This window comes from Passer domesticus, chromosome 4 (assembly GCF_036417665.1).
Source record: "Passer domesticus isolate bPasDom1 chromosome 4, bPasDom1.hap1, whole genome shotgun sequence".
NCBI classification, from domain to species: domain Eukaryota; kingdom Metazoa; phylum Chordata; class Aves; order Passeriformes; family Passeridae; genus Passer; species Passer domesticus.
The window spans coordinates 71,103,097-71,128,088 of NC_087477.1; the positions used below are offsets into that span (position 1 = coordinate 71,103,097).

Sequence of the window (24,992 nt, forward strand, 5' to 3'; positions counted from 1 at the left end):
AAAATACCTCACCAGCCAGCTGGGGAATTGAAATCCATTCATCTTAATCCAATACTGGTACTTCCTCAGGCACACACTTAATACACAATTGCCTCAAGCTTTTGACAATCTTCAGCCAATAGGGCTCAAATATAAAATCACAAAAGCTAGAGATGAAAGAACCTAGTCAGTCAATTTGTTAAACCATTTGCTGTGTTATTTGGGCTCCCTGTAGTATACTGTCAAATACACTTCTGATCATCACTTGGACTTTTGATGTCATTTGGATTCTGAATTACTTTGGCTCCACATACAAATGAACGGATTACACTCATCCTTCTGTAGGTTATTAATCTGTTCTGTTCAAGAATACTTGTAAGACAAAGGCTTTTCCAAAATGGAATAATTCAAGTGTTTCTTGTTTTCTGAGAACCCCCTTCATTTCCACTCACAGGTGCAATTTTCTATATAAAATGAAACCCCTTCTACTTAACACACGCAAGTATGATTTATGAAATGTTACTCAGGTAAGACAAGCTTATTTTACACTTTATTTACTCAGGACAGAACACTGATGGGAGAAATAAATGAGATAGACAGGATGATCCATAGCCGGAGACAGGACTTGCTCTGTGCCACAGCCAGAAAGGGCCTTTAGCATTACAGACCATTGATCTCAGGAAAACGGGATGCGTGTTGGACTGAGCAACTGGAACACACCACGCAGAGAGGCTGCTCATGCTGGCACCTGCGGGAAGAGGCTGGTTGGCTCTGAAGCATGGAACAGGCTCCAGGCTGAGCACCTGTCTGCCTCTCCTCTCTCCGAGTGCCCACCATGGCAGGCACCTGTTGCATCGCCCACGGCGCTTTTCCTGCACCGGCAGGGAAGCAATGCACCTGCACGAGCAGCACGCTGGCTGCCCGGGTTACAGGAGACAGCGCAGTGAATACCAATGCCTCTGGGCTTTTTCCGGGCTGTAAGGCGTCCTCAGTCTGCCGGCTGCCAGGCTCCGCAGTGAGCCTTAACCCTGGAGCTCCGGCCCCGCGCTCGCATCCCCGGCTCTGCAGGGCGGGCTCGGGCCGGGCTGGCACCGCGCTGACCGCAGGAGCGAGCGGAGCGGGGAAGGCGGGAGCGGGGCCCCGCCGGGGCTGGCCGTGCCGGGCGGCAGCGGCAGCAGCGGCGGCACCAGCAGCAGCGGCAGCGGCAGCGGGGCCGAGCGGGGCAGGGCCCCAGCAGCGCCCGGCCCCGGCAGCGCCCGGCCCCGGCGGCGCGGGCACGGCGCGGCCCCGCCCGGGGAGGACGCGCCGCCCCCTCCACCTGCTGCCGCTGCGCCATCTCGGCTCGGGGAGCCGCCGCCCGCTCGTCCCCGCGGGGCCCCTTTGTGCTGCTGCTCCGGAGCTGCCTCAGCCAGGCGGCGGCTGCGTCACGGCCCCGGCGCTGCGGCCGCCCCGAGCCACCCGCGGAGGCAGAGCCGCGCCTCGCCCCCCGCTCCGCCATCGCCGCGCGGCCGCGGCGGAACGACGCGCCCCGAGCCAGGGCCGGCAGCCGCGGCGGTGAGTGCGAGCGCGGCCCCGGCCCGGCCCTGCGGGGGCAGCCCGGGCGGGGAGGGGGCGAGGGCAGCGGCGGGATGGGGCTGCGAGCCCCCGTATCCCGCATCCTGCATCCCGCATCCCGCATCCCGCGGGCGATGCCGCACCGGCCGCGCCGCCGGCATCGCTCGCAGCGGGCTGGCGTGCCGGGGGTCTGGGGTGCTGCTTTGTGCGCCTGGTGGGTTGGGGGTGTGTTAATTTCGACAGAAGCTCTGGTCGTCGTTCGTACTTCCCAGAACGCCAGTAGCTAACCGAGTCATAGCGACCAACACGTATTTTTATTTTTTTAATTTAATTTTTTTTTTTCCAGAAGGTATTTCGGGTCCCCGAGGGCTGGGAAAAGGTCTGGTTTCTGATATTTTGCATTTCTTTGCGTGTGTGCCTGTGTGTGCCAGCAGAAAAATCCCTCTATCCTGGAAGAATGGTGAAACTGGGGAATAATTTCAGCGAGAAGAGCACAAAGCAGCCCCTTTTGGAGGATGGATTTGACACCATCCCCCTGATCACACCCCTGGATGTCAATCAGCTCCAGTTCCCACCTCCTGATAAGGTACAGTAGGCTTTAGTTTCCACCCTGGAGAATCACACCCAAATCTCTGGCAAACAACAAAAGAATAGGTTATGGGTAGAGAGCAGCTTAGGAATGACAAGAAATATGGGGTGTTTCAATGCATGCTAGTTACCTCTAAGGCAAAAAGCTCATGAAAATCCACTGATGGTGATTTGCACTAAAAATCAGTGTGAAATGGTAGCTGTAAGCATGTAGAGATTTCAGTGCTGCTATATGAAACATGTACTATACAAATGCAAGCTTCTCTGTGCTGTATTGTCATAGCCCTTCCTATTCTGTATTTTTCTTTCTTGCATCTAGAAGGTCCTGTGTATTGTCTGTGAATAATACGAATTTTCTCTGTCCAGAAGATGCCCCCCTGATGGGGGAATAGAGCCCTGCCTTATTTCTCTGTGAGGTGGGCTTGGGCATACCAGCAACAGAGAGCACTTCCATTTTCCTTCTGTGCTTCAGTAAGGAACTAATGCTAACCCCAGACAAGCTGAAATAATGAGATGAGAACGGGCCATTGAGTTTTCTCCTTTTGTTCAAAACCCTCCGAATAGGTGATTCAGATATCCTCTGCACTGGAAGGGGGCAGTCCAGTGAGCTGCTTGCAGGTTGGAAGGGAAATGTGCTTCCTGTATTCCTCATTAAATGCCTTGATTATGAGGGATTTAATTTTAAATATTTAGAAAGGTGATGTGATAGCCTGTAAATATGTTTATTGTCCTCACAATAAAGAATTCAGTAAGTGCTACTACACGTGAGGCACATAGGAGTAGGATTTTTTCAGGGTTTTCAGTATCCTGTTTTAATAGGAGTCTTGCTTGTAATTTCCCACATGCATCTGCTAATAAAAAGCTTTGTGGTCTTCATACAGTTTTTATTTTTGACCTTGTGTCTTCCACAAGCTGAATTCATCTTCTAGATAAACTGGTAGCTACATATTCCTCAAACCTCAAAAAAATTCACATAATCTTAACTTAGGGTAAAGAGTTTTAGCTTGTAAAATTTTCCCCGGTAGAGTGTTGCTTGTAGGCAATACAAATAAATGTGTGACCTCCATTTTAATTGCTATCAAGACCATTCTGTGTTGTATGTGGTGACCAGTTGGCAGGCATAAATGCAATAAGCCATAACAGCTGTTCAGGAGCCTGAGGGTCCATTTTATGCCCTCAGTTACATGGGTGTAAATCTTGTAACTGAGGACAAAATCGCACCCCGAGGCTTTAGAACAAGCTGAGCCTGACCGTGTCTGACACGTCTGCCAACTGGTGACTGCATATAACCCATTACCAAGGACCAGCCACCAAAGGAATTTGTTCTGTTCCTGCCCTGCTAAGCAGAGGTCTGAAGGAGGGATCTGCATGGCAATAGCTTTAACCTGAGCAGAGCCTCTGTCTGACCCCAGGGGTTCTGTGCCAGCCCTTTGCTCCTGCTGGAATGGGGCACAACTCCTCCCACCTGGATGGCATTTGCCTTGAATGAAAGCAAATGTCCAGCTAAGCTAGAGACTTAAATAAAGGAATATTTGATTGGTTCTTCTACTCGCCACTGTCCAATTGTATATTGGCTTTCTTTTCCTTTTGCAAACATAGAGGGGGAAAATTAAATTTATTGGTCCTGCTCTTGTCCTTCTGTAACTGGTTAGTCATGTCAGTGTCTCTTTACTGGTTGTTAGAGACTCAAAGGCAGGAGCAGAGCAACTGACAGGAAAATAAGAAACTGTGTTAAGAAAAGATTGACACATAGATCAAATTCTGAAGTATGCAGACACTCATGTATAATGAATAGAAGTACATACTTCATATGTCTATGCTTATTATCCCCTTGCAAGGCTCCAGCATGGCAGTGAAGCACAACTTCTTGAACAGTAGTGACTACAGCACTGAGGATTTGATGATTTTGACAGTTTCTAAATTAAAGGGATGAAGTGATTTAAATTCATATTTAGATATGTTAAACAAAAGAAGACATTACATAACCAAGCAGTTAGAACTGTACATTCAGTGTCAGCTGAATGTGATTTGAGTTGCCTGAGATTATGTAACATAAAGGGGGGAGGAAGGGAACTAAGATGTTAAAAAGCATTCCAGGAATCATCAGGTGGTTAACTTCCATGATGCTGCTGGGCAGCTATAAAGTTAAATAGTATATTACTATCTTACTAATTGTAGCTGAAAATAGGTAAGTAGGTTTTAAACCTATGTCCTGAACAAGTATGTGTAATACTGTGAAAGTGTCTAATAAACTTTTAGTACTGAGTCTGGGTGCAGTGACAATTCCAGGCATCACTCAGGGGGCCCAAAGCTTGTCATTCCAGTGTCTGCCTACCTGAAGTGTCACTGTCTTAATTTCAGAAAGATGGAGAGAGGCTGTTTACAGGGGGATGTGGTGACAGGACCAGGGGGAATGGCTTTAAACAGAGAGTAGGTTTAGTGTGAGGGTGCTGAGCCCTGGCACAGGGCCCAGGGAAGCTGAGGATGCCCCATCCCTGGAGGTGTTCAGGGCCAGGTTGGGTGGAGCTCTGAGCATCCTGGTCTAGCAGAAGGGGTCCCTACCTTGGGGCATGGGGTTGGAACACGATAATCTGCAAGGTCCCTTCCAGCCCAGGCCTTTCTGTGATTAATATATTTGCTATTAATAGCATGGGCTGTGCTAAAGATTTGATTTTCAGAAATCTAAAAGGGTAGATAGTTATTCCTTGGAAAAACAGAGGAAATTGAGCAAATTGTAATAGCGCCATCACTACAATAAACTGTACACTAGCTTGAGAATAATACTTGGGAAAAGTTCCTGAAAAATGCAGAAGACAAAAATGAGGCAAATAGGTTAGGTATGTGAAAATTTTGTATGATTAGAATGCCTGGGAGAACACTAGAGATACGACTGACGTAATGAGTATTTTGGGAATACGGCTAAGGTGCTAAATTGTGTGGCTTGGGGCAGTAGTTCAGAGCAAGGAACAAACTGAAGAGCCTTGGGTGTTTGCAGAAATCTCATTAACACAAGGGTTCGTGTGCATCTTGCTGCTTGCAGCTGATAATTCAGAAATTAGATGTTAAAAATAAGAGTGCCAAGGGCCATAGTCTATCACATGGTGAATAGCAACTAGACTACATGGGTTCTTTCACTTTTTTTTTTAAACTCAAAATCCTGCCATCAAAGAACATGGCATTGTCATCTGCAAGATTTTTATGGGTACTCCTCAATAATCCTCTGTTGGTGTCTAGTTTGAAATCCCATTAATGGAATTCCCTGAAGCAAATGGAGGTGGCTATTTTCAAACTATACAAAGTGGGAAGGTCCATGATTTGGATTTGACCTATCCTTGCCTAGTATAAGAGCACAGTATGACCACAGATGAAAAAATGGAACCTTTGTGAAACTGTTGCATAACAAGTCTTGCTGTAGGTCCATCAAAACCACTTTGAGAGGTAAGTTAGTTGATGACTGATACACTGGAAAAAAAAATTAATAATTTAGCACTTTCAAAGAAGAATTACTCAAAGTGGGGAGGGGAAAGGTATGGTGCTCGATGTGCCTGTAGGCAGGTAAAAGAAGAGTTAAAGAATAATTAAGGTTTTTGTGCCAGCTTTAGTTGACAGTTTTGTGATTGATTCTTTTTCTTAAAGGTTGTGGTCAAAACAAAAACAGAATATGAACCTGATCGCAAGAAGGGAAAGTTCCGTACTCCTAAAATAGCTGAATTCACAATCAGCATCACTGAAGGGGTTTCAGAAAGATTTAAGGTAAGCAGTGCTATGTGAAGATGTTAATGTCTCAGTCGTGTTTGCAGAAGTGCTTAAAATCAATTGCTGATTGTAATCAGAGCTGGCTATAACAGAGTGCTGTTGTGGATATAGCTGGACATGAGAAAAATTAATTCAATGCTATAATAGTTCAATATTGAACAATTAGAAACAAAATCAAATCTTGCAGCTTTATTGGTTGTAATCCCTCACTGGCAGATGCATTCCAAAGGCTTTTGTGTCAGTGTGTGGGCTCCAGAATGTGCCTTGCCAGGGTGTGTGTGGGCTGCACAGGGGAGTGCTCATGGCATGGTTAAAGCTCCTCTTTTTGTTGAAGGACAAGAGCCACCAGAACATTTCTTTTCTTTTTGGCTTCTTTTTTATCACTGTGGCCAAACCATTCTCTTAAAAGCACTGTCATAGTGCATTATGTATTTTTTATAGTTAAATATATGACTTGGCAACCCAGGGATATACACCAGAGCTCCTTCCTATCAGTTTTCCTGGTCCCATTTAATCTTACGGTTTGGTGGTGCCTTTTACTGTCACATGGCAGCTCAGAAAGAATCTGACTCAGATTGTCTCCACACTCTTTCTGCTCCCTTCAGTAGTCCCATAGGAAACCTGAGGGTTTAACTGATGCAAGGCTTGAATATCCTTTCTCCCTTCCCACCAGAGGATAATTTTTCTTCTGTGTAATTAAAGCAAAGCAGGAAAGTTGGCACTTCAGCTCATGCTCCCCTATCCTTTTAACAATAAGACTGCAGTTTTTGGTGCTTCGAATTTGACATCTTACCCAGGGATGCCAAAGCATTATTAAGCAGTAGGCATCCACACTGCAATGCACAAGTACAAATACCTTTGGAAAGCCAAACATTTAGTATGAGGGGAAAATACAGAGTTTCAGTAAAGGTGTGGATTCTCTTTCTACTGCACAGTTCTAAACTCTGTCTGCATGAAAGGAGTTTCAGGGCACACGCAGAGATTTTGGTACTGTTGTGCCTCAGCAGTGCTCTAAAAGCTGCCCAGGCCCAAGCTGACCTTCAGAAGTCTATATGCAGCTCTCAGTGGAATCAGAGCATGCTAAACAAACACAGTGAAGGCTCAAGGAGGGATTAGACTATATTTGGAAAGGAACTTTGCAGAGTGTTGCTGCGACAAATGTTCTAAGTGCCATTCACCTGGTGGGCTTCAGCCATACAGCGAAGGGTGTGGGTTCCCTGGGTGGGAACCACCCCAGACAGCCAAGAAGAGATGTTGTGGGCTGTGGTAGGCTTTTACTAAGGAGGTAAGAAACCTAGTTCCAGCTTTTCCTATTCCTTGGTTTGGGGCAAGGACATCCCATTCCCCTGGGAAAATGCTACATTCTGACTCACATCCTCTCTTTGTCCTCCTGGCACCACGGTACCAGTCCTTGAGTATCAGTTGGTTCCAGTCCATGGTACCAATCCCCTTCCTCTCAGGTGGGGTAGGATAAATGCAAATGGACAGCTCAGAACAAAGAGAACTTGTGTCTGGCTGTCTTTGTGCGTGTCCTGGTCACACTAAGGTGACAGGAAAATGCTTACTGTGTTGTAGAAGAGAAAGGAGAGGCAGTTTTTAGTCTGAATGCCCTGATAGGAATTTGGTTCCAAGCAGCTGAGCAGAGCCTATACCTGGAAGAACTTTGCACTTACGGTTCAGCAGTAGGGCCTGAGGGATTTAATAGCTGGAACATTGAATTGTAGCTAAGGAAAGGTTTTGAATATCTTAGTCACATTTAAGAGGCTTGTGCATTCTTCTGGAAACCTGGGGGGGGAGGTTTATCTGTCTTTGTTGGGAGAGCTGAGCAAATGAGACCTTGCTGAAAACAAATAAATAGCTTGTTGCTGGGTAGTCTTTTCTAATTTGTGTAGCTGAACAGCTAAAAGCCTGAGGATTTTTGCATTGCATTTTTATATACCTTTGGATGGCATACTTAAATAAAATATCCTTTAGATATTACTTTATGATGATCGCTCTGGGATTAATCTCATACTACAGGGTTGCTAGGTTTTGCTGCTAGGTAACTGCTGCATCACAGAGAGGTTTCTGTAGGATTTGCTCTCTCTTGGGAATTGCAGGGTGATTCACATTGTGGCTGTAAGTCTAGGTTTCCAGAGAAGACTATGAGGACTGATCAGTTAGGAAAATTTTGGTTCAGTTAAATGAAAATAATGTTTATGGAGAACATTCAGGTCCTAAAAATGTCCTTTGATCTCTGTATAGCAATTTTAGAACTGAATTATGTTGCTTGCAACATTTTAAAGAAAACTGACTTTCTCTCCAGTGGGGGTGACTGTCGTATTCACCACTCCCAGTAGTAAATATTCCATGAATAGTTGATAATATTTCATAAATATGTAGATGAAAAGTACTGATTGTGTGAGGTTTTCTCCTGGGTCGTTATTAATTGTGAACCATCATGTTAACTTCTGCTGTTGCTTCTGAGGAAGCAAAAAGATATTTGTTTGAGAATTAAATATTTGTTGTAATTATGAAATGCATTATTTAACTGGTGAGATATTGACTTTGGCTTGGGTTCATGAAAAAACTTTCAGAAGCCATTTTAATGACTTCAGTATGGTACATCACCACTGCAAAAGCTTGCCACAAGACACAGCCCAAGTGTTGTGCTAAAAATAAAGCAAGTGAGTCAGTCATATTTACAAATAACTCACATGTGTATTCTAGGATGTACTCCTTAAATAATGACAAAGCAGATTGCATTTTTGGGATTCAGCAGTGCAGATCATCTAAAGCTGTTCTTCTTGAGAAGTTACACATTGTAACAAATTAAGTCACTCCAGCATGTGCATATGTCATGTAGACCATTTGGTGTTTTAGCACCTGGTGAATAATCAATTATAAAAATGTATTTTTCTGCATTCAATTCACATTACTACAGTTATTATAACAGAGCTGAGAATGTTTTCAAAGAAAACTGCAAGTATAATTTTCCTCTATGAAGCCACATTTTGAATTAAAATCAGAACCTCTGAAAGGAATGTGAAGATTTCCTGATTCTGAGAACCCTGTTGTCTTAATTTATTTTTATGGCACTAACCACACCAAGGAAGATGTGATTTTTTTTTCACTTAAGATTATTTCCCATTGAGAAACAGAAGTCTTGCTTTTGTTCTTTGAACAGTGTAGGCTGATGTGGGGAGCTGGTTCTTCACATCTGGAACGCAGATTTGAGCAAGGCAGATTTTTCTCTCTTGTAAATTGTCCACTCTACAGAATAATAAAGGATCCTTGTGAACCAGAACATAGGAGGAAGTTAGGGCAGAAAAAAATGGATGGTCTGAGTTACCCAGGGCCAAACCTTTGCCTCTCCCATTGACAGAGCAGCATTTTTACAAACTTCAGTTGGATTGTGTAGTGGGATGTCCACTCTGGCACCCACTGATTGGGCTACAGCTGGCAGTTGTGTTCAAACACAACAATTTTAAAAAATCTGTTGCAGCAAAGCATGACTTTTTTTCTGTCTTTGAGAAAACCTCAATAAAGAACATTTAGAAAGCAAACACTGATTTTTCATAATAAATTTGAAGCCCTTAAATCAACCCAAGCTGTGTTATGTCTTCAGCCTTTGATTTCTGTTCAAAGGCAGTTCAGTTCTTCTGACTTCATCTCTACACACATCTAACTGCAGGGCCAAAGCCTCAAGCTTATCTCTGTGCTAAGACCATGCAAACTGTATTATCAAGTAAGAAGCAGCTGATGAAATGTCTGCATGACTTTATGGAAGAGGAATTGAAACTTCAAGATCAGTTCTTGCAGTTTTACCTGGTCACTTGAAGACTGCAAAAATGCATGCACCATATGTCTAACTGTTCAGGGCTTTTTTCTATCTTAAAAGGGGCATCCTTCAAACAGGTTTCTGCCTCAACAATTTTGTACCTCTTTTTAGTGATGCCTCTTCTTATTATTGCTGCAAAAATAATCAGAAGCAAGGAAAACAGTTCTCTCTTTGCTGCTGTGTGATTACTTTGTGTCTTGAGTAGCTCTTTGCTTTCACTTTAAAAGTCTTTTAAGAGCAGGAGATGTCAACTGATTCCTGTACAGGTATCACTTCCTTAAGTAGATTCTGTCTGTCACTTAGTGTCACTGGAAGAGTGACAGGTACTTACTGTCATTAGTAGTTCTGCTTCTCCAGTGGAACTACTCACAGGATTAAAGTAGCTCACAAGTATGAGTGTTTGGCAGGCTTTAAACTTTTTTCATTGCTACTCCAAATAAGAAGAATAAAGGAGGTGGTTCTTTCAATGTAACAATTACTTTTAAATAATTTATGCAAGTAAAGGCATTGCATGGCAAATGCCACTTTTCCTTTTTTAATGTTTGATATTCTCTGATATGACGTTGATAATCCTCCTGCTAAATTTTTGGTTGAAAGGAATTTTGTAGTCAGAGCTGGAAGATGTAAGTAGAGTGGATGCTTAGCACAGCTCCCCTGCTATAAGTCAGGTGTCCTGTGCCACTGCCTCCATTAGAAACCCATTTACTGGAACAGAACCAGTCACACAGGTGACACAGATGATGTTTTGGATCTCTCCAGATGCATCACTTAAATAACCTTTCCTCTTCTGTAATAACATTATCCAGCCTTTTTCCTGGCCTCAAGAGTATCTTCTGGGTTTGTATGAGAAGGTAGTAAGATTCTTATCTTGGTGCCACAGGGTTTCTTGAACTGCTTCCTCAAATCCCTGTTAAGAAATACAATGTATGGTGCTGTGTGATAGACGATGACAGGAACACTGCCATGAACAGCTGAGTTAAGCTGCAGTTCTAGGACCTCAAGGCCAGTGCCCTGTTAACCTGTTTTTGTGTAACAGTGTGTCCCTCAGGTTTCATTAATCAATTCCCTTGCAGACTGGTCCCATTGTCTTGCACTGGCGCTGTTAATAAGCTCTGGTTCTGTAGCTTTTCTCTTCTTGTCCTCATGAATCTTCCTGCCTTTTTTGCATTTTTTGCTGTTACTCCCAGTCATCTCCAGGTAAGAATCCAAGACAGTTCTCTCCTCTCTGTCATTTCTAGTAGAGAGGGACAGTGTTTGACAATCTTCCCCCAAACTATCATCCTCTTTGAGCACAAAGTTTTGATGGGAATGTTGTGGTGAAGCAGTTGAGTTCAGTGGATGGATACCAGTCATACAGCTAAACATGACATGTAATGTGAGAAATACTCTTCTGAAACACGGCACCTGGTTGTCTTTTGGAGTCACAGGTCATCCTGTGTATTCCCACTGCAAGCACAGGGCATTGCACCAGGGTGTCCTTTGTAATTTGCATTGCTCTGTAAATGAATATGAGTCAAATGTTGCATGTATGGATGTAAATGTTCCTTTTTTCCTTCACATTGCCATTTCCAATTTCTTATATTTCTTAATCCTTGACTGTGTTGTTTCAGACATGTTTTACAGTTAAACTTCCAGGGACAGGCTGAGGTAATAGCAAACAAGGACATAATTTTGCAGAAGCAGTGATAAGTGGAAAGCTGATTTTTGTGTTCTCTAACGTGCTGGTAGAGGGCATTGTGTAGCTGGAGATGCAGGATTTTAGTGGAGAGAGGTGAAATGGAGGTCATGGCCATTAGCAAGAAAGTCAATGCAACGTTTTACGAATTTTTGTCTGTGGGATGTAGCCAGACACAATCTATTGTAATTACAGGCCATCTGCCTAAAATTCTCTTGTAGTTTAAATTGGATAGCAATAATCTCAATTTTCTGTCCTAAGTAGTTGTACAGAGTTGCTGTGTTTTACCCCAGAGGTCTCTGCATTTTACTGGTAAGCAAAGCATTAATTGGCTGTGAATCATTTCCTATGAAAGGTGCTCTGTATGTTTTCACCCTTCTTGTTCAGGGCTGGCAGCAAGTCTGTGCCTCACACTTCACAAACCTATCAGAAATTAAAGCTGTGCTCCCAAGAGGCTGCAGTTGAAATAGATAATGCATAGATGAGGAGATGTAACCAAGGGCCAGTGACTGAGCAGTGAAAATCATTGCATATCTTCTTAGTTCTTCTAATAAGAGGAGTGCTTCTACATGGGTTTGTGTGCTGACAGAAGAAAAAGCATGAAGGAAGGCGTGGTGCAGAACAGCACAGTATGAGTGGCTATGAAAGAATCTCAGGCAAGAGGAAGGATTAGACAAGTAGAAGTGAAGGCAGGGGGGAAATGAATGGTACCCAGACTTTAAAGGGACAGTGGGATAAAATAAACAGCAAAATGGATGGAGCTGAGAGGAGCAAAATGGGTAGACTTGTGCGTGCCTTGAAATATAACCAGGAAAGGGTGTGAAGAGAAGCAGGCATTGTTGGTACAGTTTTGCTGTAGTATTCCAGCTTGATTAAAAAGGCAGTCCAAATAAACATTAGTGGAGTGAGGAAGGAGGAGACTGCAGTAGCCAGGCAGGGAAAATATGGCTTGTAGTCTTTCACAGTTGAGGCAAAGTAGCATGGACTGATGGGGAAGATCTGCTAGATCTTATGGTAAAGGCCTTAGCACAAGCTGTTTACATGATAGTGTAGTTGTCAGATATGGTGAGTTTCATTTGCTCAGCTAACTGCTTACAGAGTCTGAAGACAGGTTTTTTGCTCTGGGTATGCTTAGTTCATTCATTAGTCATCTCTCATTTTGATTACTCTAATGGCTTCTGGCTAGACGTTGTCCTTCTTCTGCTCTTCACTTACAATCTATTCAAAAATCTGCCACATACATAATATCTTGTCATCTTCTCTGTTTGCTTCATATTGCTGCCAGATCCCCTTAAAACTAACTTTAAATGTCACAGTCAAGATGAAAGCAAAATCACACTTTGAATTCCTAGTTAAAAGAAATGGTTGTTTGTCCTATCTTATAGTTACTTCAAGAAAAGTATTTTAAAAGCCCATCACTCTTGAGGTGTGACAGTCACCTTGGAGTTCTGCAGGATGTACTTGGCAGTGAATGATCAGAGTAATTCACAAGAGTTCTGCTTGTGAATGTACTGTGTGGGGTCCTGCATTGCCAGCTGGCTGCCACAAAAAAGGAGATTCAAGATTCCCATCCAGAAGAAGGGCAGTGGTGCTTGTCCATGCATGGCAGCTGCTCCTGCCTGAGGAAGAGGGCAGGTTGTGAGTAGTGTGTTGGTAAGAAGAAGAAAATAGTTTATAGTGAGTGTGCAAAGTTGCTGTGGAATAAAGGACAGCTTTGAGGTTTCTTTGTGGTCTGAAGAGCTGCTTGTTGCCTTCTCTCTTTTCATGCTTTTGTTTCTGAAAAGCGTCTGGGAAGAGAGGGCTCAGAAAGTGAGGCACAGAGGTAGGGTTGCAGAGTCTTAGGGAGAGAAGCTGACTGCCTCAGGTTCAGAAATGGTCCATGTGGGCCATCAGTGGTGGGTTATTATGAGAATGAAGAAAAATGGCTGTTAGAAGAAAGAAAAGGATTTTCAATTTAAAAGGGAGAAGTGGATTGGATTAACAGGTGATGGCAATCACCTTGGAAAGAAATCCATTGCTAGATTCCATCTGTGCCATTTTCGTCTGCAACTGTCTTTAAATAGAAGTTACTTGTATCCTGAAGGATGGTAAGAGAAGGGAGCTTCTCTCCTAATAGGAAGGAGACAAGAGCTTACTTGATTAGGAATTTGCAAATGGAGTGTGATTGCAAATCACTGGAGATAATGACAGTAAAAATTTACATGTTAATACCAAAATTAGTAACATTAGGAAATACACTAACTGAGAGAGAAAATTCTGTGATATTTTTGAAGCAGGACCCCTGAGAACTGTTCCCATGGCTTACTGTGTGGCAATGGAAGTACTTGTACAAGCAGTGAGAGCTCACAGCTCCACTCTGCCACTGAAAACAGGTCTCAGGAAATTACCCAAGACCATGGCTCCGCAACTTGCCAGGCTCCAGCAATCAACACAGCACTGGGCTTTTATCTTCTTTTAAAAGCAGTGACTTCTCAGAGCAGTTTTGAAGCTTTGAAGAGTGATCCTGCAGTGACTGTGGAAATAACATTTTTTCTTACTGTCTTAACATTTACTCTGAATTACAAAACAGCTTGTTAGTATGTTGCCTCAGTATGTTCCTGAGACCTCGTCTGTATGTCTGAATGGTTGCAGTGTGGAAATAACATTACAATTCTGCTACTGGCTGCTAGTAGAAGGGCCAGGAAGCACGGTTAAAAGACTTTTACAGAATACTTTTCAAATATATTCTCAAATATATTGTCCAAGAATATTTTTCCTAACATTTAAAACTCTTATCTCCTGTCTGTGGTGGAGAATACGAGCTGAGTTGATCTGTGCCACAGCAGCTCTGCCTGATGCCCGTGTCCCATGTCACAGGCCTGTGTTCCTAAAGGGAGCAGCCTTTGGTGCAGGCTGTGTGGAGTCAGAAATCTGATAAAAAAAACAATTGGAAGGGCTGAGCTAGGGCACAGCTGGGCCAGCAATGGGGATGTGTGGGAGTGTTGTTATTAAACTGGGCCACAGAGAATGACCAGAAAGGAAGGTGGAAAGGTACTTTGTCTCTTGGATTCATGCAGGGAATGGAGGCATGGGAGATGTAAGGAGAACATACAATGTTGACAAGACAGAGTGAGCCATCCATGTTAATTTTTGTGTATGCAAACAAGTAATAAACTTGGAGAAAGGCTAATTAGATATGAAAACTGTTGTCAGTGTGATGTTTTCAGAGGTTAATTAAGAATACTTTTTTTTTCTTTTTGTACTCCAGTGACTGCTGAGAAACTAAACATGTTGCTCCATGTCTCATTTCAATTGTTACATTAATATCTACATTTCTGCTGCTAAATTACTTTTGATCTGCAGTTCTCCTTGCCTCTACTCCAGCCTTTCCTTTTTTTTTCTTTTTTTTTTCTATCAAAAATCCTTATTAAATCCTTGGCTTCAGCAACACACAGTACTCAACCTTGTGCTCAACCTTGTTTCAGCCACGAAATACAGCAGTTGCTGTTGTCTGCCTATGATGAGATTTGCTTTCACAGGATGGGAAGTCCCTTAAGTTTACTGTTGTCCTGAAATGTCCTAACACCACTGCCACACACAGCTTGCAGTGTTGCAAACTGTGTTAGTTCAGAGGTTTATCAAAAGGGATGGTGGTTGTTTTTATGAAGAGGCAAAGCCACAATTTTTTTTTTGTTTTGGCTTTTTCAAATACCAGATTATTCTTGTTTCAATTAATTGACCCTGATATGCCGAAATTCCTTTTTCAGGAGGTGTATATAGCTAGTTTACTCATCTTACTTTAAATTTAGATCATATTTTATCACTTTGTTTTAAAAAATTAATCATATAATCTTGTTTGTTTCTATTTATTACTGTATCTTATGCTGTAGAACATGCCTGTGTGCTTTCTAACTTGCCAAAGGAAAATTCATCTCAATCACTCTTACCGGATAGTGTCCATTACCTACTAATTTGTCTATCAGTAGAAGTCTTAGAATAATAAAAACCACACATCTGGGATACTTTCCCAGGTAATGAATGCTATTTGCTCAGCTCACACCTTCCACAAAAATGGGTCTGGTTTAGAGAGCTTTGTACTGTAACTGCAGGACAAAATTTTGTGCTTTCTTTCACCAATGGGTGATGTAATTCTGTCTTGTGACACACCAGAAGGCTGCTGGTGTCCAGCTGCTCAGAGTTTGTACCTGGGAAAGGTTAGCTTCATCCTGACACTGATTTCAGGTTTGTTTTAAGGTGTGTCTTGGACTTGTCTGCAGCCCAAGCTCAGGGGCAGAGAGGTCTGAAGGACATGGTGAAGAGCCATGTAAGGCTGTGTGTAATGGCTTTTCTGTGAGCACTGTGGGAGGAAGTGCCACACAGCTCCTGGAGATCAGCCCAGTGTTGAACAGGGGGATTTCCTTATGGATCTGGCAGTGAACTACTGTACAGGCTCTGTGTGATGCAGTAGTACTGTTTCAACCTAGAAATTAAGGAGTATTGAGTAACCAAGAATGCAGATTACTGGTGTAACTATCCCTCAGTTCAGAGCAGGTGCAGCGACCTCTAATCCTGACAAGAGAGGGCTGACATTACTTTGTCCATGCCCTGCAAGTCACCTCTGGATGACACCTGTGCTAATTTATTATCACCTGACTCCATCTTGGACAGGCACAGGGAACACAGACATGCTTTAGCAGCTGACACAAACTAGACTTAGACTTACATCATCCACATACTGAAAAAACAGCAGACACAAGCTACCTTGGTGTGTCCTGGCCTCATGTGCCTTGAACAGAAATGCAATAAAAAAAGCCTTGCAGTACACAGGCAATGGGGCACTGCCCAGATGATCTTCTTTCTTCTGAGAAAGGCAGGGTAGAAGCACTTATGTGCTGCTTCCCTGTTCTCCCTCAATAATTAAACAGCTGGTTTTATCCTTTGCTTGATGTTACTGTAAAGTGCATTCACAGCTGACTTCTGCTGCCTGCAGTAACAAGCAGCAATGGAATAAGCAATGCATTACTAACATAAGCATGTTTTATTTTTCTTTACAGGTAACTGTGCTGGTCCTTTTTGCCCTTGCATTCTTAACGTGTGTTGTATTTCTGGTAGTCTACAAGGTTTACAAGTATGATCATACCTGTCCAGAAGGATTTGTTTTCAAGGTAAATTACATACCCATTCTAGAAAAACAGTAGAGTATGTAATATTCTGTGTTGTTTTAGGCATAACCTTGATTAAGACATGCTGTATTGCATAGATTTGGTGTTTCCTTACATTGGTTAGCATGCTTGCTGCTATGCTTTTGTTTTGTAATTTATAATTTTTATAAAATTGCACAGTATTAACAGTGTTATTTTGCTAATACTTTAAACATTGAAAATGTAGTCAAAGTCTAAACACTGGTGTCTCTCAAACGAACTTCACCTGCAGTTGTCTGGACAAAGCCCTCATTTATGGGTCATATGGTTTAATGTTGCACGTTCCTCCAAATTAATGTGTCTTAGGAAATGAGAAAATGATAAAATGTGGAGAAAAAAAATCTGGAATATGTGTCAAAGAAAAAGTAGACTGATGTTCTCATTAAGAGTAGTAGAGTTACTTCAGGGTTATTTTTGTACTAAGAACTTCTTGTTCTAGAACAGTGACCTCCGAGCCCTACTGCCAAAAGTGATGCCAAAAAAGGGCAAACACATTTATTGTAAAAAATACTGGTTCTAACCAAAAGGAGGCTGGGCTCCCTTTATTTGTGTGAGATGGTGGTGCTGGCTCCTTTGCTATGACCTGGGCCAAAAGTCAGAAAAGTAACATCAACTTTCCAGTTGTAAATTTAGAAGAGTTGAACTTGGCTATGATTAGGTAAGAGAAGTGCAGTGTTAATGGCATTCTTCCCTTTAACTTTTTTAATAATATTTAGTCATGTAATAAATTAAATGGATACCCAGTATGAACTTCAAAAGGATTCTAGAAGGGATGGCTGCCTCAGCACTCCTCAACAATCCTGTTCAGGATTTTATCTGTCACTTCAAGCACATAAATATCTTACAAGAATCTAGTTCAAAATTATAATCAGTGATGCCCTTCTGAATTAATTTAGGCTCAAGCATTCAGTTGGTTACTGCTTCCCCTTTGTTCAAGGGCAAAAGGTATTGTGGTTAGAATACTTGGCTGTAAGTCAGGAGATCCAGCTTTTGGATCTGCTGTTGGCTTTTTGTGTTGTCTCAGACAGGCACTGAAACCCCTCTGTGTTCATGTCTCAGGGGACAATAGGCTTTTGTTTCCCTAAGGTTTCTCTTGTCATTGAACAGTTTGGAATATGGACTGTTATGTTCCTTTCAAGCCTGTCTTGATGTGATCCTGACTTGACAGGAACAGCCAGTTACATGTTCCTGTGTGAGTCTAGCAACAGCCTCCTGCTTCTGCTTCCCTTCACACCAAGTTGTCCTCTCCTTTGAGTTGCAGCTTTCTGGCTTCTTGTGGCTTTTCTTGCCAGTGTCACAAACATTTAAGGAAAGAACACTTTCTCAGCTATATTTCAGGTGCCCTGTGACCAGAGTCTGGTTGTGTTTGGGACAGAAGTTAGGCAGAATGTCCCATAGCTCATGCTCTGTTCATAAGGTGCAGCACATGCACAGGGCTATGTCATGGTTACTCTCCTGGTGGTGTTCTTGGAGCTGGTGTTCTGTTTCCAGCTGCTTGATGGCATAATGGCAGCAGACAGAGCATCTTTGGTCATGTACCTCTTTTAGGAAAGAGTTCTGCAGGATAAGGATGTTGGCAAATGACATAAGGCCTGAAAACTACCACTGTTAAGATGACTTTGTATTTACTTGTGTCTTTTTTGGGAGAGTCCACAATATGTTAATGGCATAGCTTGGCACAGATGTCCTAGGAAACTTGAAATCTGTCACCTTGTGACCAGTGTCTCTGTGGCCTGGCTTCATGTTTCAGGTGGACTCAACAACATTATCTGGCCTGGATGTTCCCAGGCTTTGGATGCTGATGTGAGTTCCTGGTTTAGGGCAAAGGTGCCTGCCTCAAGAAGCCTGGTGCTGCAGGAATCTCTGCAAAAAGGCTGAGCTAACCACAGCTCTGAGTCAGCCTCACTCTTCTGTGCTTTGATGCTCTCATACATGGAGCAGTTCCAAAGCTTTCTGCTGTACTACGCCTCCAGGGCATGAAGGTGTGCTTAAAAAGGTGCTCATTTCCCTTTGAACAGCAGTCTTATTTCTGTGCTTGCTTAAGCTTTCTGAGACAGCCTTAGTACTGTGCCTTAGTACTGTGCAGATTGCTTCTCTGGAGCACTCATCAGAACCTGCTGTGAGACTCACCACAAAAACCTGAGTGCACTTACATCCTGAATAATTTCCCCAGGGTTTCAGTATGTTCTGTACCCTGTCTGTTACCCTTTAGCTTTTGTTGCCAAAGCACCTGCATTCTGACAGGTTTGTGGGCATTACAACAAAGTCACTTCAGTGCATTGAAGACCACACCATCATCTGTTAAATTGGGAATTATTGACCCAGCAAAGTTAACATGACAGAAGATACTATTTATAAGTGAATTCCACTGGGGTCTTCATGTCAAAGGAACAAAAGGAATCCTCTTAATTCAGCCAGATATAGACTGGCAACCAGGGCTTTCTCTGGCATCAAAGGCCATAACCTGTAACTAATTTCCAAAACAGAAGGGTTGTGAAAAAAAGAAGACTGGCAAGTTACTCTGGAGCACCCCAGTTTCTCCTCATGGCCTTCCTTCTTCTCTCATCTGGAAACCATGGAAACAAATAAAAATGATGGAAATAATTGTTCTATATAGCTGAAAGTGGCAGGGTAAGAATCAGCAGCAGTTCCCATCTTCCCATCACTCAGTCACTGAGTGCTGCATGGCTTGCCTTGACTGGGAACTAATCCAAGGGGCTGTCCTCAGGCAGTACACAAGGGGCAGTGAGTGAAAGGAGAGGTTGTTTTCCCATCTCTTCTAGAAGCATGAAATCCCGGGAGCAAAAATGCAGTCAAGAGGGAAACTGATGTCTGTTTCTTGAGGCTCTTCTGTCAGATGTCTTGCATGTTTGCAACTACAAGGCTTCCCCCCCCCCCCAAAAAAAAAAGAAACCAAAAAACATTACTGAGTCATTTTTGCCTGCAACAAAGCAAATTGCTTCTGAAGGCAACACAGGATTCTGTAGCTTTCTTTCAGACTGTCATTAATCTTGGCTTGTCTTCAGCTCTAATAATTATATTTGCTTGAATTTCTTTGGCAGATTTCATTAGTTCAATGGATTGTGTTCCTTTCCCCACTTTAAATATTTAGAATTGTGATTACATCCCATGACTAAGTGAAATAATCACTACACATATGTCTGTGTCTATGTGCTTCTTAGTCATTTTATCACATCAGAAGTAGTGTCAGTTATCCCAGATAAAACATGGATAATACTTCCAGAAGACGACATGGTTGATGTATATGAATATGCATCTCAAATAGCAATATTCCATATTCCTGGATTATGTTTTTATAAATCTAGGTCCCAGTGTTGCTGTTGGCACACACATTGACTGTGAGCACAGGAAAGCCTCTGTTCACTTACGGTGCTGAACTGACACAGGTGCTGTTTAGCCAGGGTTAAATCCCATCTGCTTTGTGGTGCTACTTCAACAAAAGTGGGAGACCCGCCCCAGCTGCTGCCTTGGCAGGAGGTTACAGATGAAGGGAACCAGGGTGGCCGTGGAAACTCTGGGCACTCTGTGAGTCTGGTTTGCTTGGAGGCTTCTGTCACACCCACGGCTTCGAGCCAGTGAGGTGCTGACTGTGGGAGGGCTGCCAGTCTGGGGGCAGCCAGGCATGTCTGAGCCATCACACGTGCCATGTGACTGAATTTGTCTGGGGCAGGCAGCTTCTAAGACTACCTGTGGGCCTCTTGTTTTGACAAGTATTCCTTTCTTCTTTCATACCTTTTGATAATTTTTTTCATTTTTAGGAGGAAAAATTTGTATTAAGCCAAGACTGTCTGCTGGGTCTTCACCCATCTTTTGCTTTATGATTTAAATCCATTTGAAACAGTTGTTACTCATGCTTATTTATGCCTTTTTTTTTTCTCACATGGACAAAAGTCAGCTCAGAAGTAAATGTGGACACTTTTAAGGTAGAATCTGGTCCTAATGCCCATGGAATTTTTGCATGTTTTTCTGCTGAGAAATTCCCAATATAAAATTTTGTTTGCTGAGTAGAACAGTAGCAGTTCAAAGCTGCTGTGCTGTAGTGTTACAAATTTTAGTCCTCCAGTGCTGGAAGCAAGAAGACTGAATACCCTATTTCTTTTCCAAACAGCCAGAGTAGAAATGACTACACGAATTTTTCTTCAAGCTGCAGCTACTTGTAGCTTACAAGAGTCAATTCAATTGCTCAGGTGCTTCAACATGCCCTAACATGTTGAAGTGTCAGGCAAGACTGCCTGGACTAGCCAGTGTGGCAAGAGGACCTGCAGAGAGACCCCAGGACCTTCTGGGGCAAAGCCTGGGGGTCACAGTATATGCCTAAATAACTTTTTTCTTTGGTGCAATGAGCTGCTCTGCAGGCTCTTCCTGCACCGTGACTGGAAGAGTTCTGGATGATCCCTGCGACAAATGCACTGCACAGGCACTTTCACTTTGGCTTTTAAGATGACAGCCAAGTGGATTTGACTTTTATTTTACTCTCTAAATTATCTGTTTCACTTTCCAAAGCTCTGAGCATCTAGCAGGTTCTATTTAATGCTCCTACATTCTTGGGAAATGAAATAATGTAGTCTCACAGCTCCAGAGAGGTTTTTAAAAGCCTGCCGTTGACTACATCTTTCTGACAATGAGGAGTGAAGTATTTTGTATGTGTGTACACACTTCCACATATGCTTGGCCACCCACAGAGTTTTCCCTATAATGTGTGAGCTACTGGGCTGTAAAACTGTTCATACATTGGCAGCAATATATCTGTATTAATTTCTGTCCCTCAGACTGCAAACACCAGGGCAAATTGCCTGAAGTTAATCTAACAGTACAATACAGACAGCTGTAATTGTGAACCAAACAGCTGGAATTTGGTGGGCAGGAATAAACAGCAAAATGTGGCTGGAAATGGAGACTGAATACTTTTTCAAAATGATTTTAGGCAAGCACATTTCCTGTATGTTCATTACTCCGGCATATAAATCCAGATTGGTCTTCCTGGCAAATGCACGAGTAGTTTAAGGATTGCAGAGAGGAACATTTTGAACACAGTAGGACAATACTGTAGTTAATTGATGTATGTTGCATCTTGACTCACAGAGTGTCTCTTGGCTTAGACTAAAAGGAAAATGTGGCATTCACATTCTCTGGAAAAATCCCTTCGCCCAGGATTTTTCTCCTGGGAAGCTCAGAAGCCTCAGAGAAAAGAAACACAATTCTTATCTCATTTGCTTCTCCTGTGTTTTGTTTATCTGGAATGTGGTTGGAGATTGATTACCCACAGATGATTGTTTCAGTGGATTCTGGTGTGAGTTCTTTTGACTCAATGGCCAATCAGGGCCAAGCTGTGTTGGGACCCTGGAAAGAATCATGAGTTTTTATTAGTATCTTTTTAGCATTGAGTAAGTATCCTTTCTGTATTCTTTAGTATAGTTGAGTATAGTATTCTTTAACATAATATAGTATTATAAAGTAATAAATTAGCCTTCTGAGAACATGGAGTCAGATTCATCATTCCTCCCTGCCATGAGGGTCCCTACAAATACAATAGCAAAAGGAGAAAACAAAACTTAATCTGCTTCGTGTGTGGGAGGGGGCTGTATCTGAAATCTAAGCAATGGATTTTCTTTTCAGAATAATCAGTGCATTCCAGCTGGGTTGGAAAACTACTACTCTGAACAAGACTCCAGCGCTCGAGGGAAATTTTACACAGTCATAAACCACTACAACCTGGCCAAACAAACCATCACGCGCTCCGTGTCCCCGTGGATGACAGTACTGTCAGAAGAGAAACTGTCTGAACAGGAGACTGAAGCTGCTGAGAAATCAGCTTAGTATGATAAGCTAATTATTAAAACTATGTCATTTGAAGGTAACTAAGGGACTTCAAGGAACTTTTCATTAAATATAATTATGGATAATTTAGAGGTTACTCATGTTTATGGTGTAACTGCTTCTGTTTGCTGATACTGCTTTGCAAAAAAAAAAAAAAGAAAAAACTGAAAACAAAAACTTGCTGCAGAACATTCATGGGCATAATGCCAGGTGCATATCAGCATTGCTGTAGAGCTTTGACACCATTTTCAATGTTAAAAAAATCCAATATTAGATATGTTCTTGCAGTTTATTGGATACTGATAGATTTTGTCACTGGATTTTCAGGGCTTGGACCTTAGATAAATCATGTGTTCTGTTGTCTGAACAGATACTTAATTTATTAAGTTTTTGAATTCTTTGTCATTTTGCAAACTGAAACACCCCAGCCATAACTAGAGTGATCTCTTGTTTAGCTGAAAGCTGTAAGTAATGTTTAGTTTGGGCTCAAGCAAGAATGATAGTCAGCGCTGACATCGGGGCATAATGTAATGACTTGTATGGAGAAAGAAACTGTCAGGTCGCATTTTTCCTTACATTTCCTTTACTGTTTTTGTAAGTGATAATGAAGTTCTCTGCAACAAGGCATGCTCAATGTTTTCTTATTGCTGTCAGCAGGATTTAACTGCATTTCCACTGTGGCTTTAGCATCTTGGTAAGGATGTGCACTGAAACACAAACTAGATAGACTTATGGAAAAACACAGGCAGTTTTAGTGGTGGATGTTGAGGATAGTGTAAAAAATATACAGTTCAGGATGTTCTAATGAGAAATGACATCTTTTGATCATACTAAAGAGGCAGAAAACCTGTTCACAGTACATGTAGTCCACTATGTCATTTGTTGGATACAGCTGAGGGAGTAATATGTCTAAATTTTCTCCTGTATTACATTCACATTCTCCCTTTTTAGTAGTTAGAAAGAGCTTTCTGTTTATGTATGGTTTGCAGTTTGATACTTTTTAAAACATGGAGGGAGCATCACAAGTGAAACAGTAGTGTGTTAGATACCACAACTGGCTGTTAAAGCTCCATGTGAAACAGAGTGAAGAGTAGAACTGTTTGTGTATGGCTTGGGAGGGGAAAAGATGTAGAAGAACATAGTATTGTGGATGCACGTTAAAGTTCCATTGTAATTACAAACTTTCCTATTCTTTGTGTGAAATCATGTTTTCATTTTTATTATAAATCTTAAATATACATTATAAAAAGACATCTTAATTTAACATACAAAAGCGTGTGAAGCATCTGGGCAAGCAAGTTGCCTTTTTATTCATGTAACTTGAATGGGACAAGGTAGAGTGAACATGTCAAAAGTTCCTTTTTTTTTTTTTTTTTTTGCTAGAGTGTACAAAAATAAAGTGAAAACATCAGGCTGTTTCTCAAGATATGTAGTAGAAAAAATGTGGTCAGCTCTACTTCTGTTTTTCTCCAGCAGAAGCCTGTCATCCCAATATAGTAAAAATAACCATTATGACTCAGTGCTCTGAATTTAATAGAAAATGTGCATTACACAGTGCAGCTGTTAAAGGCTTCTTATTAAGTCATCATGGTATGTGGAATGCCTAAGAAGCAATAAACTATGTGCCAAATTTTCTTTGCAATTAAAAATATCAGGCTTATATTAAGATCTTTAAAATATATCACATTTGCATTTTCTAACAGGCATCTGCTTTACTGAATATAATTGATTCACATGTAACTTTTGACATTTTCACTCTGTGCATAGTAAACACTAAGAATGATGCTACCTGTTGCATAAAATGTATAGAAATATACATTGCAGAAGAGAGATAGGAAAACACACACATTTAATATCAACATACTTACAGAGGACATTCAGATTTTACAGGATGGAAAGGTCTGTTTCCCAAGACTGTTCTAAATAGAAATGATTCACGATATGTCTCCTCCCCTTAAATTTAGGACAATAAAAACTTTAATGCAAAAGTAAATACTGATGAGAAACAACTTCTTTTTCTCCTTGTAACAATAAACAATAAAAATTAGTGAGCCTTATGATCTAGGAGAAACAGATTGTTTATGCTTCTTGAAGTCAAAACCATTTTCCATCTGATTTATCAGGAGGGAGTTTATTGAGTCTTATCTACAGTTGGTTTTGAGACTTTTTTTAGTTAACAAATTGCTCCCAGGTTTAGTACTTTGAGGAGTTTAATTGTCTATCCTTTGGCTTTATTCCAGCATCCCAGAACATCTGTTTCACTGCACAATCTGTTTGTGTTGTACTCTCTTTTCACTTACAAGTAAAGCTCTTTTGTTGACTCCTTATCATTATTGGTACCATTAGCTCAAGCTGATTTCTGAGACAAGTAGTTTCACAGGCTTAGAAGTAAAGGTCATTTATGTGCAAAGTGATCACTGTGTACTGAAGTGGTGTGATGAAATAAACGCCTGAGACAGCGTAGATGCTTCTGCACAGTAACAGTTTTCTCTTGCTCTGGGATGGGAGCTGGACTTTCCACAGCACAGGTGGGTGGCTGTCTCAAAACCAGTACTGTTACTTTTTCTTCTGTTAGGTCTGCTCCAGCTTGTAGCTTTCTTCA

The 24,992-nt window shown here is 42.0% G+C and overlaps 1 protein-coding gene and 1 long non-coding RNA gene across 4 annotated transcripts; one reads left to right on the forward strand and one right to left on the reverse strand.

Moving 5' to 3' along the window:
* Positions 1 to 512: 512 nt before the first annotated feature.
* LOC135299517 (uncharacterized) lies at positions 513 to 1,151 on the reverse strand. The gene is made up of 2 exons (XR_010361486.1): positions 826 to 1,151; positions 513 to 727 (listed from the first exon to the last, which is right to left on the reverse strand). It is a non-coding gene; the product is annotated as an uncharacterized LOC135299517 (long non-coding RNA).
* A 118-nt stretch (positions 1,152 to 1,269) lies between these two features.
* NSG1 (neuronal vesicle trafficking associated 1) lies at positions 1,270 to 24,853 on the forward strand. 3 transcript variants are annotated; one of them, XM_064418667.1, is made up of 5 exons: positions 1,270 to 1,533; positions 1,880 to 2,119; positions 5,758 to 5,874; positions 16,406 to 16,516; positions 22,190 to 24,853. In XM_064418667.1, exons 2-5 carry the CDS (start codon positions 1,991 to 1,993, stop codon positions 22,388 to 22,390), a joined length of 558 nt encoding a protein of 185 aa, XP_064274737.1. In that variant the 5' UTR covers positions 1,270 to 1,533; positions 1,880 to 1,990; the 3' UTR covers positions 22,391 to 24,853. The 3 variants fall into 3 exon arrangements, with proteins under 3 accessions (XP_064274737.1, XP_064274738.1, XP_064274740.1); XM_064418668.1 differs by having other exon boundaries at positions 1,369 to 1,533; positions 1,968 to 2,119; XM_064418670.1 differs by having other exon boundaries at positions 1,401 to 1,533; positions 1,965 to 2,119.
* The last annotated feature ends 139 nt before the right edge of the window (positions 24,854 to 24,992 follow it).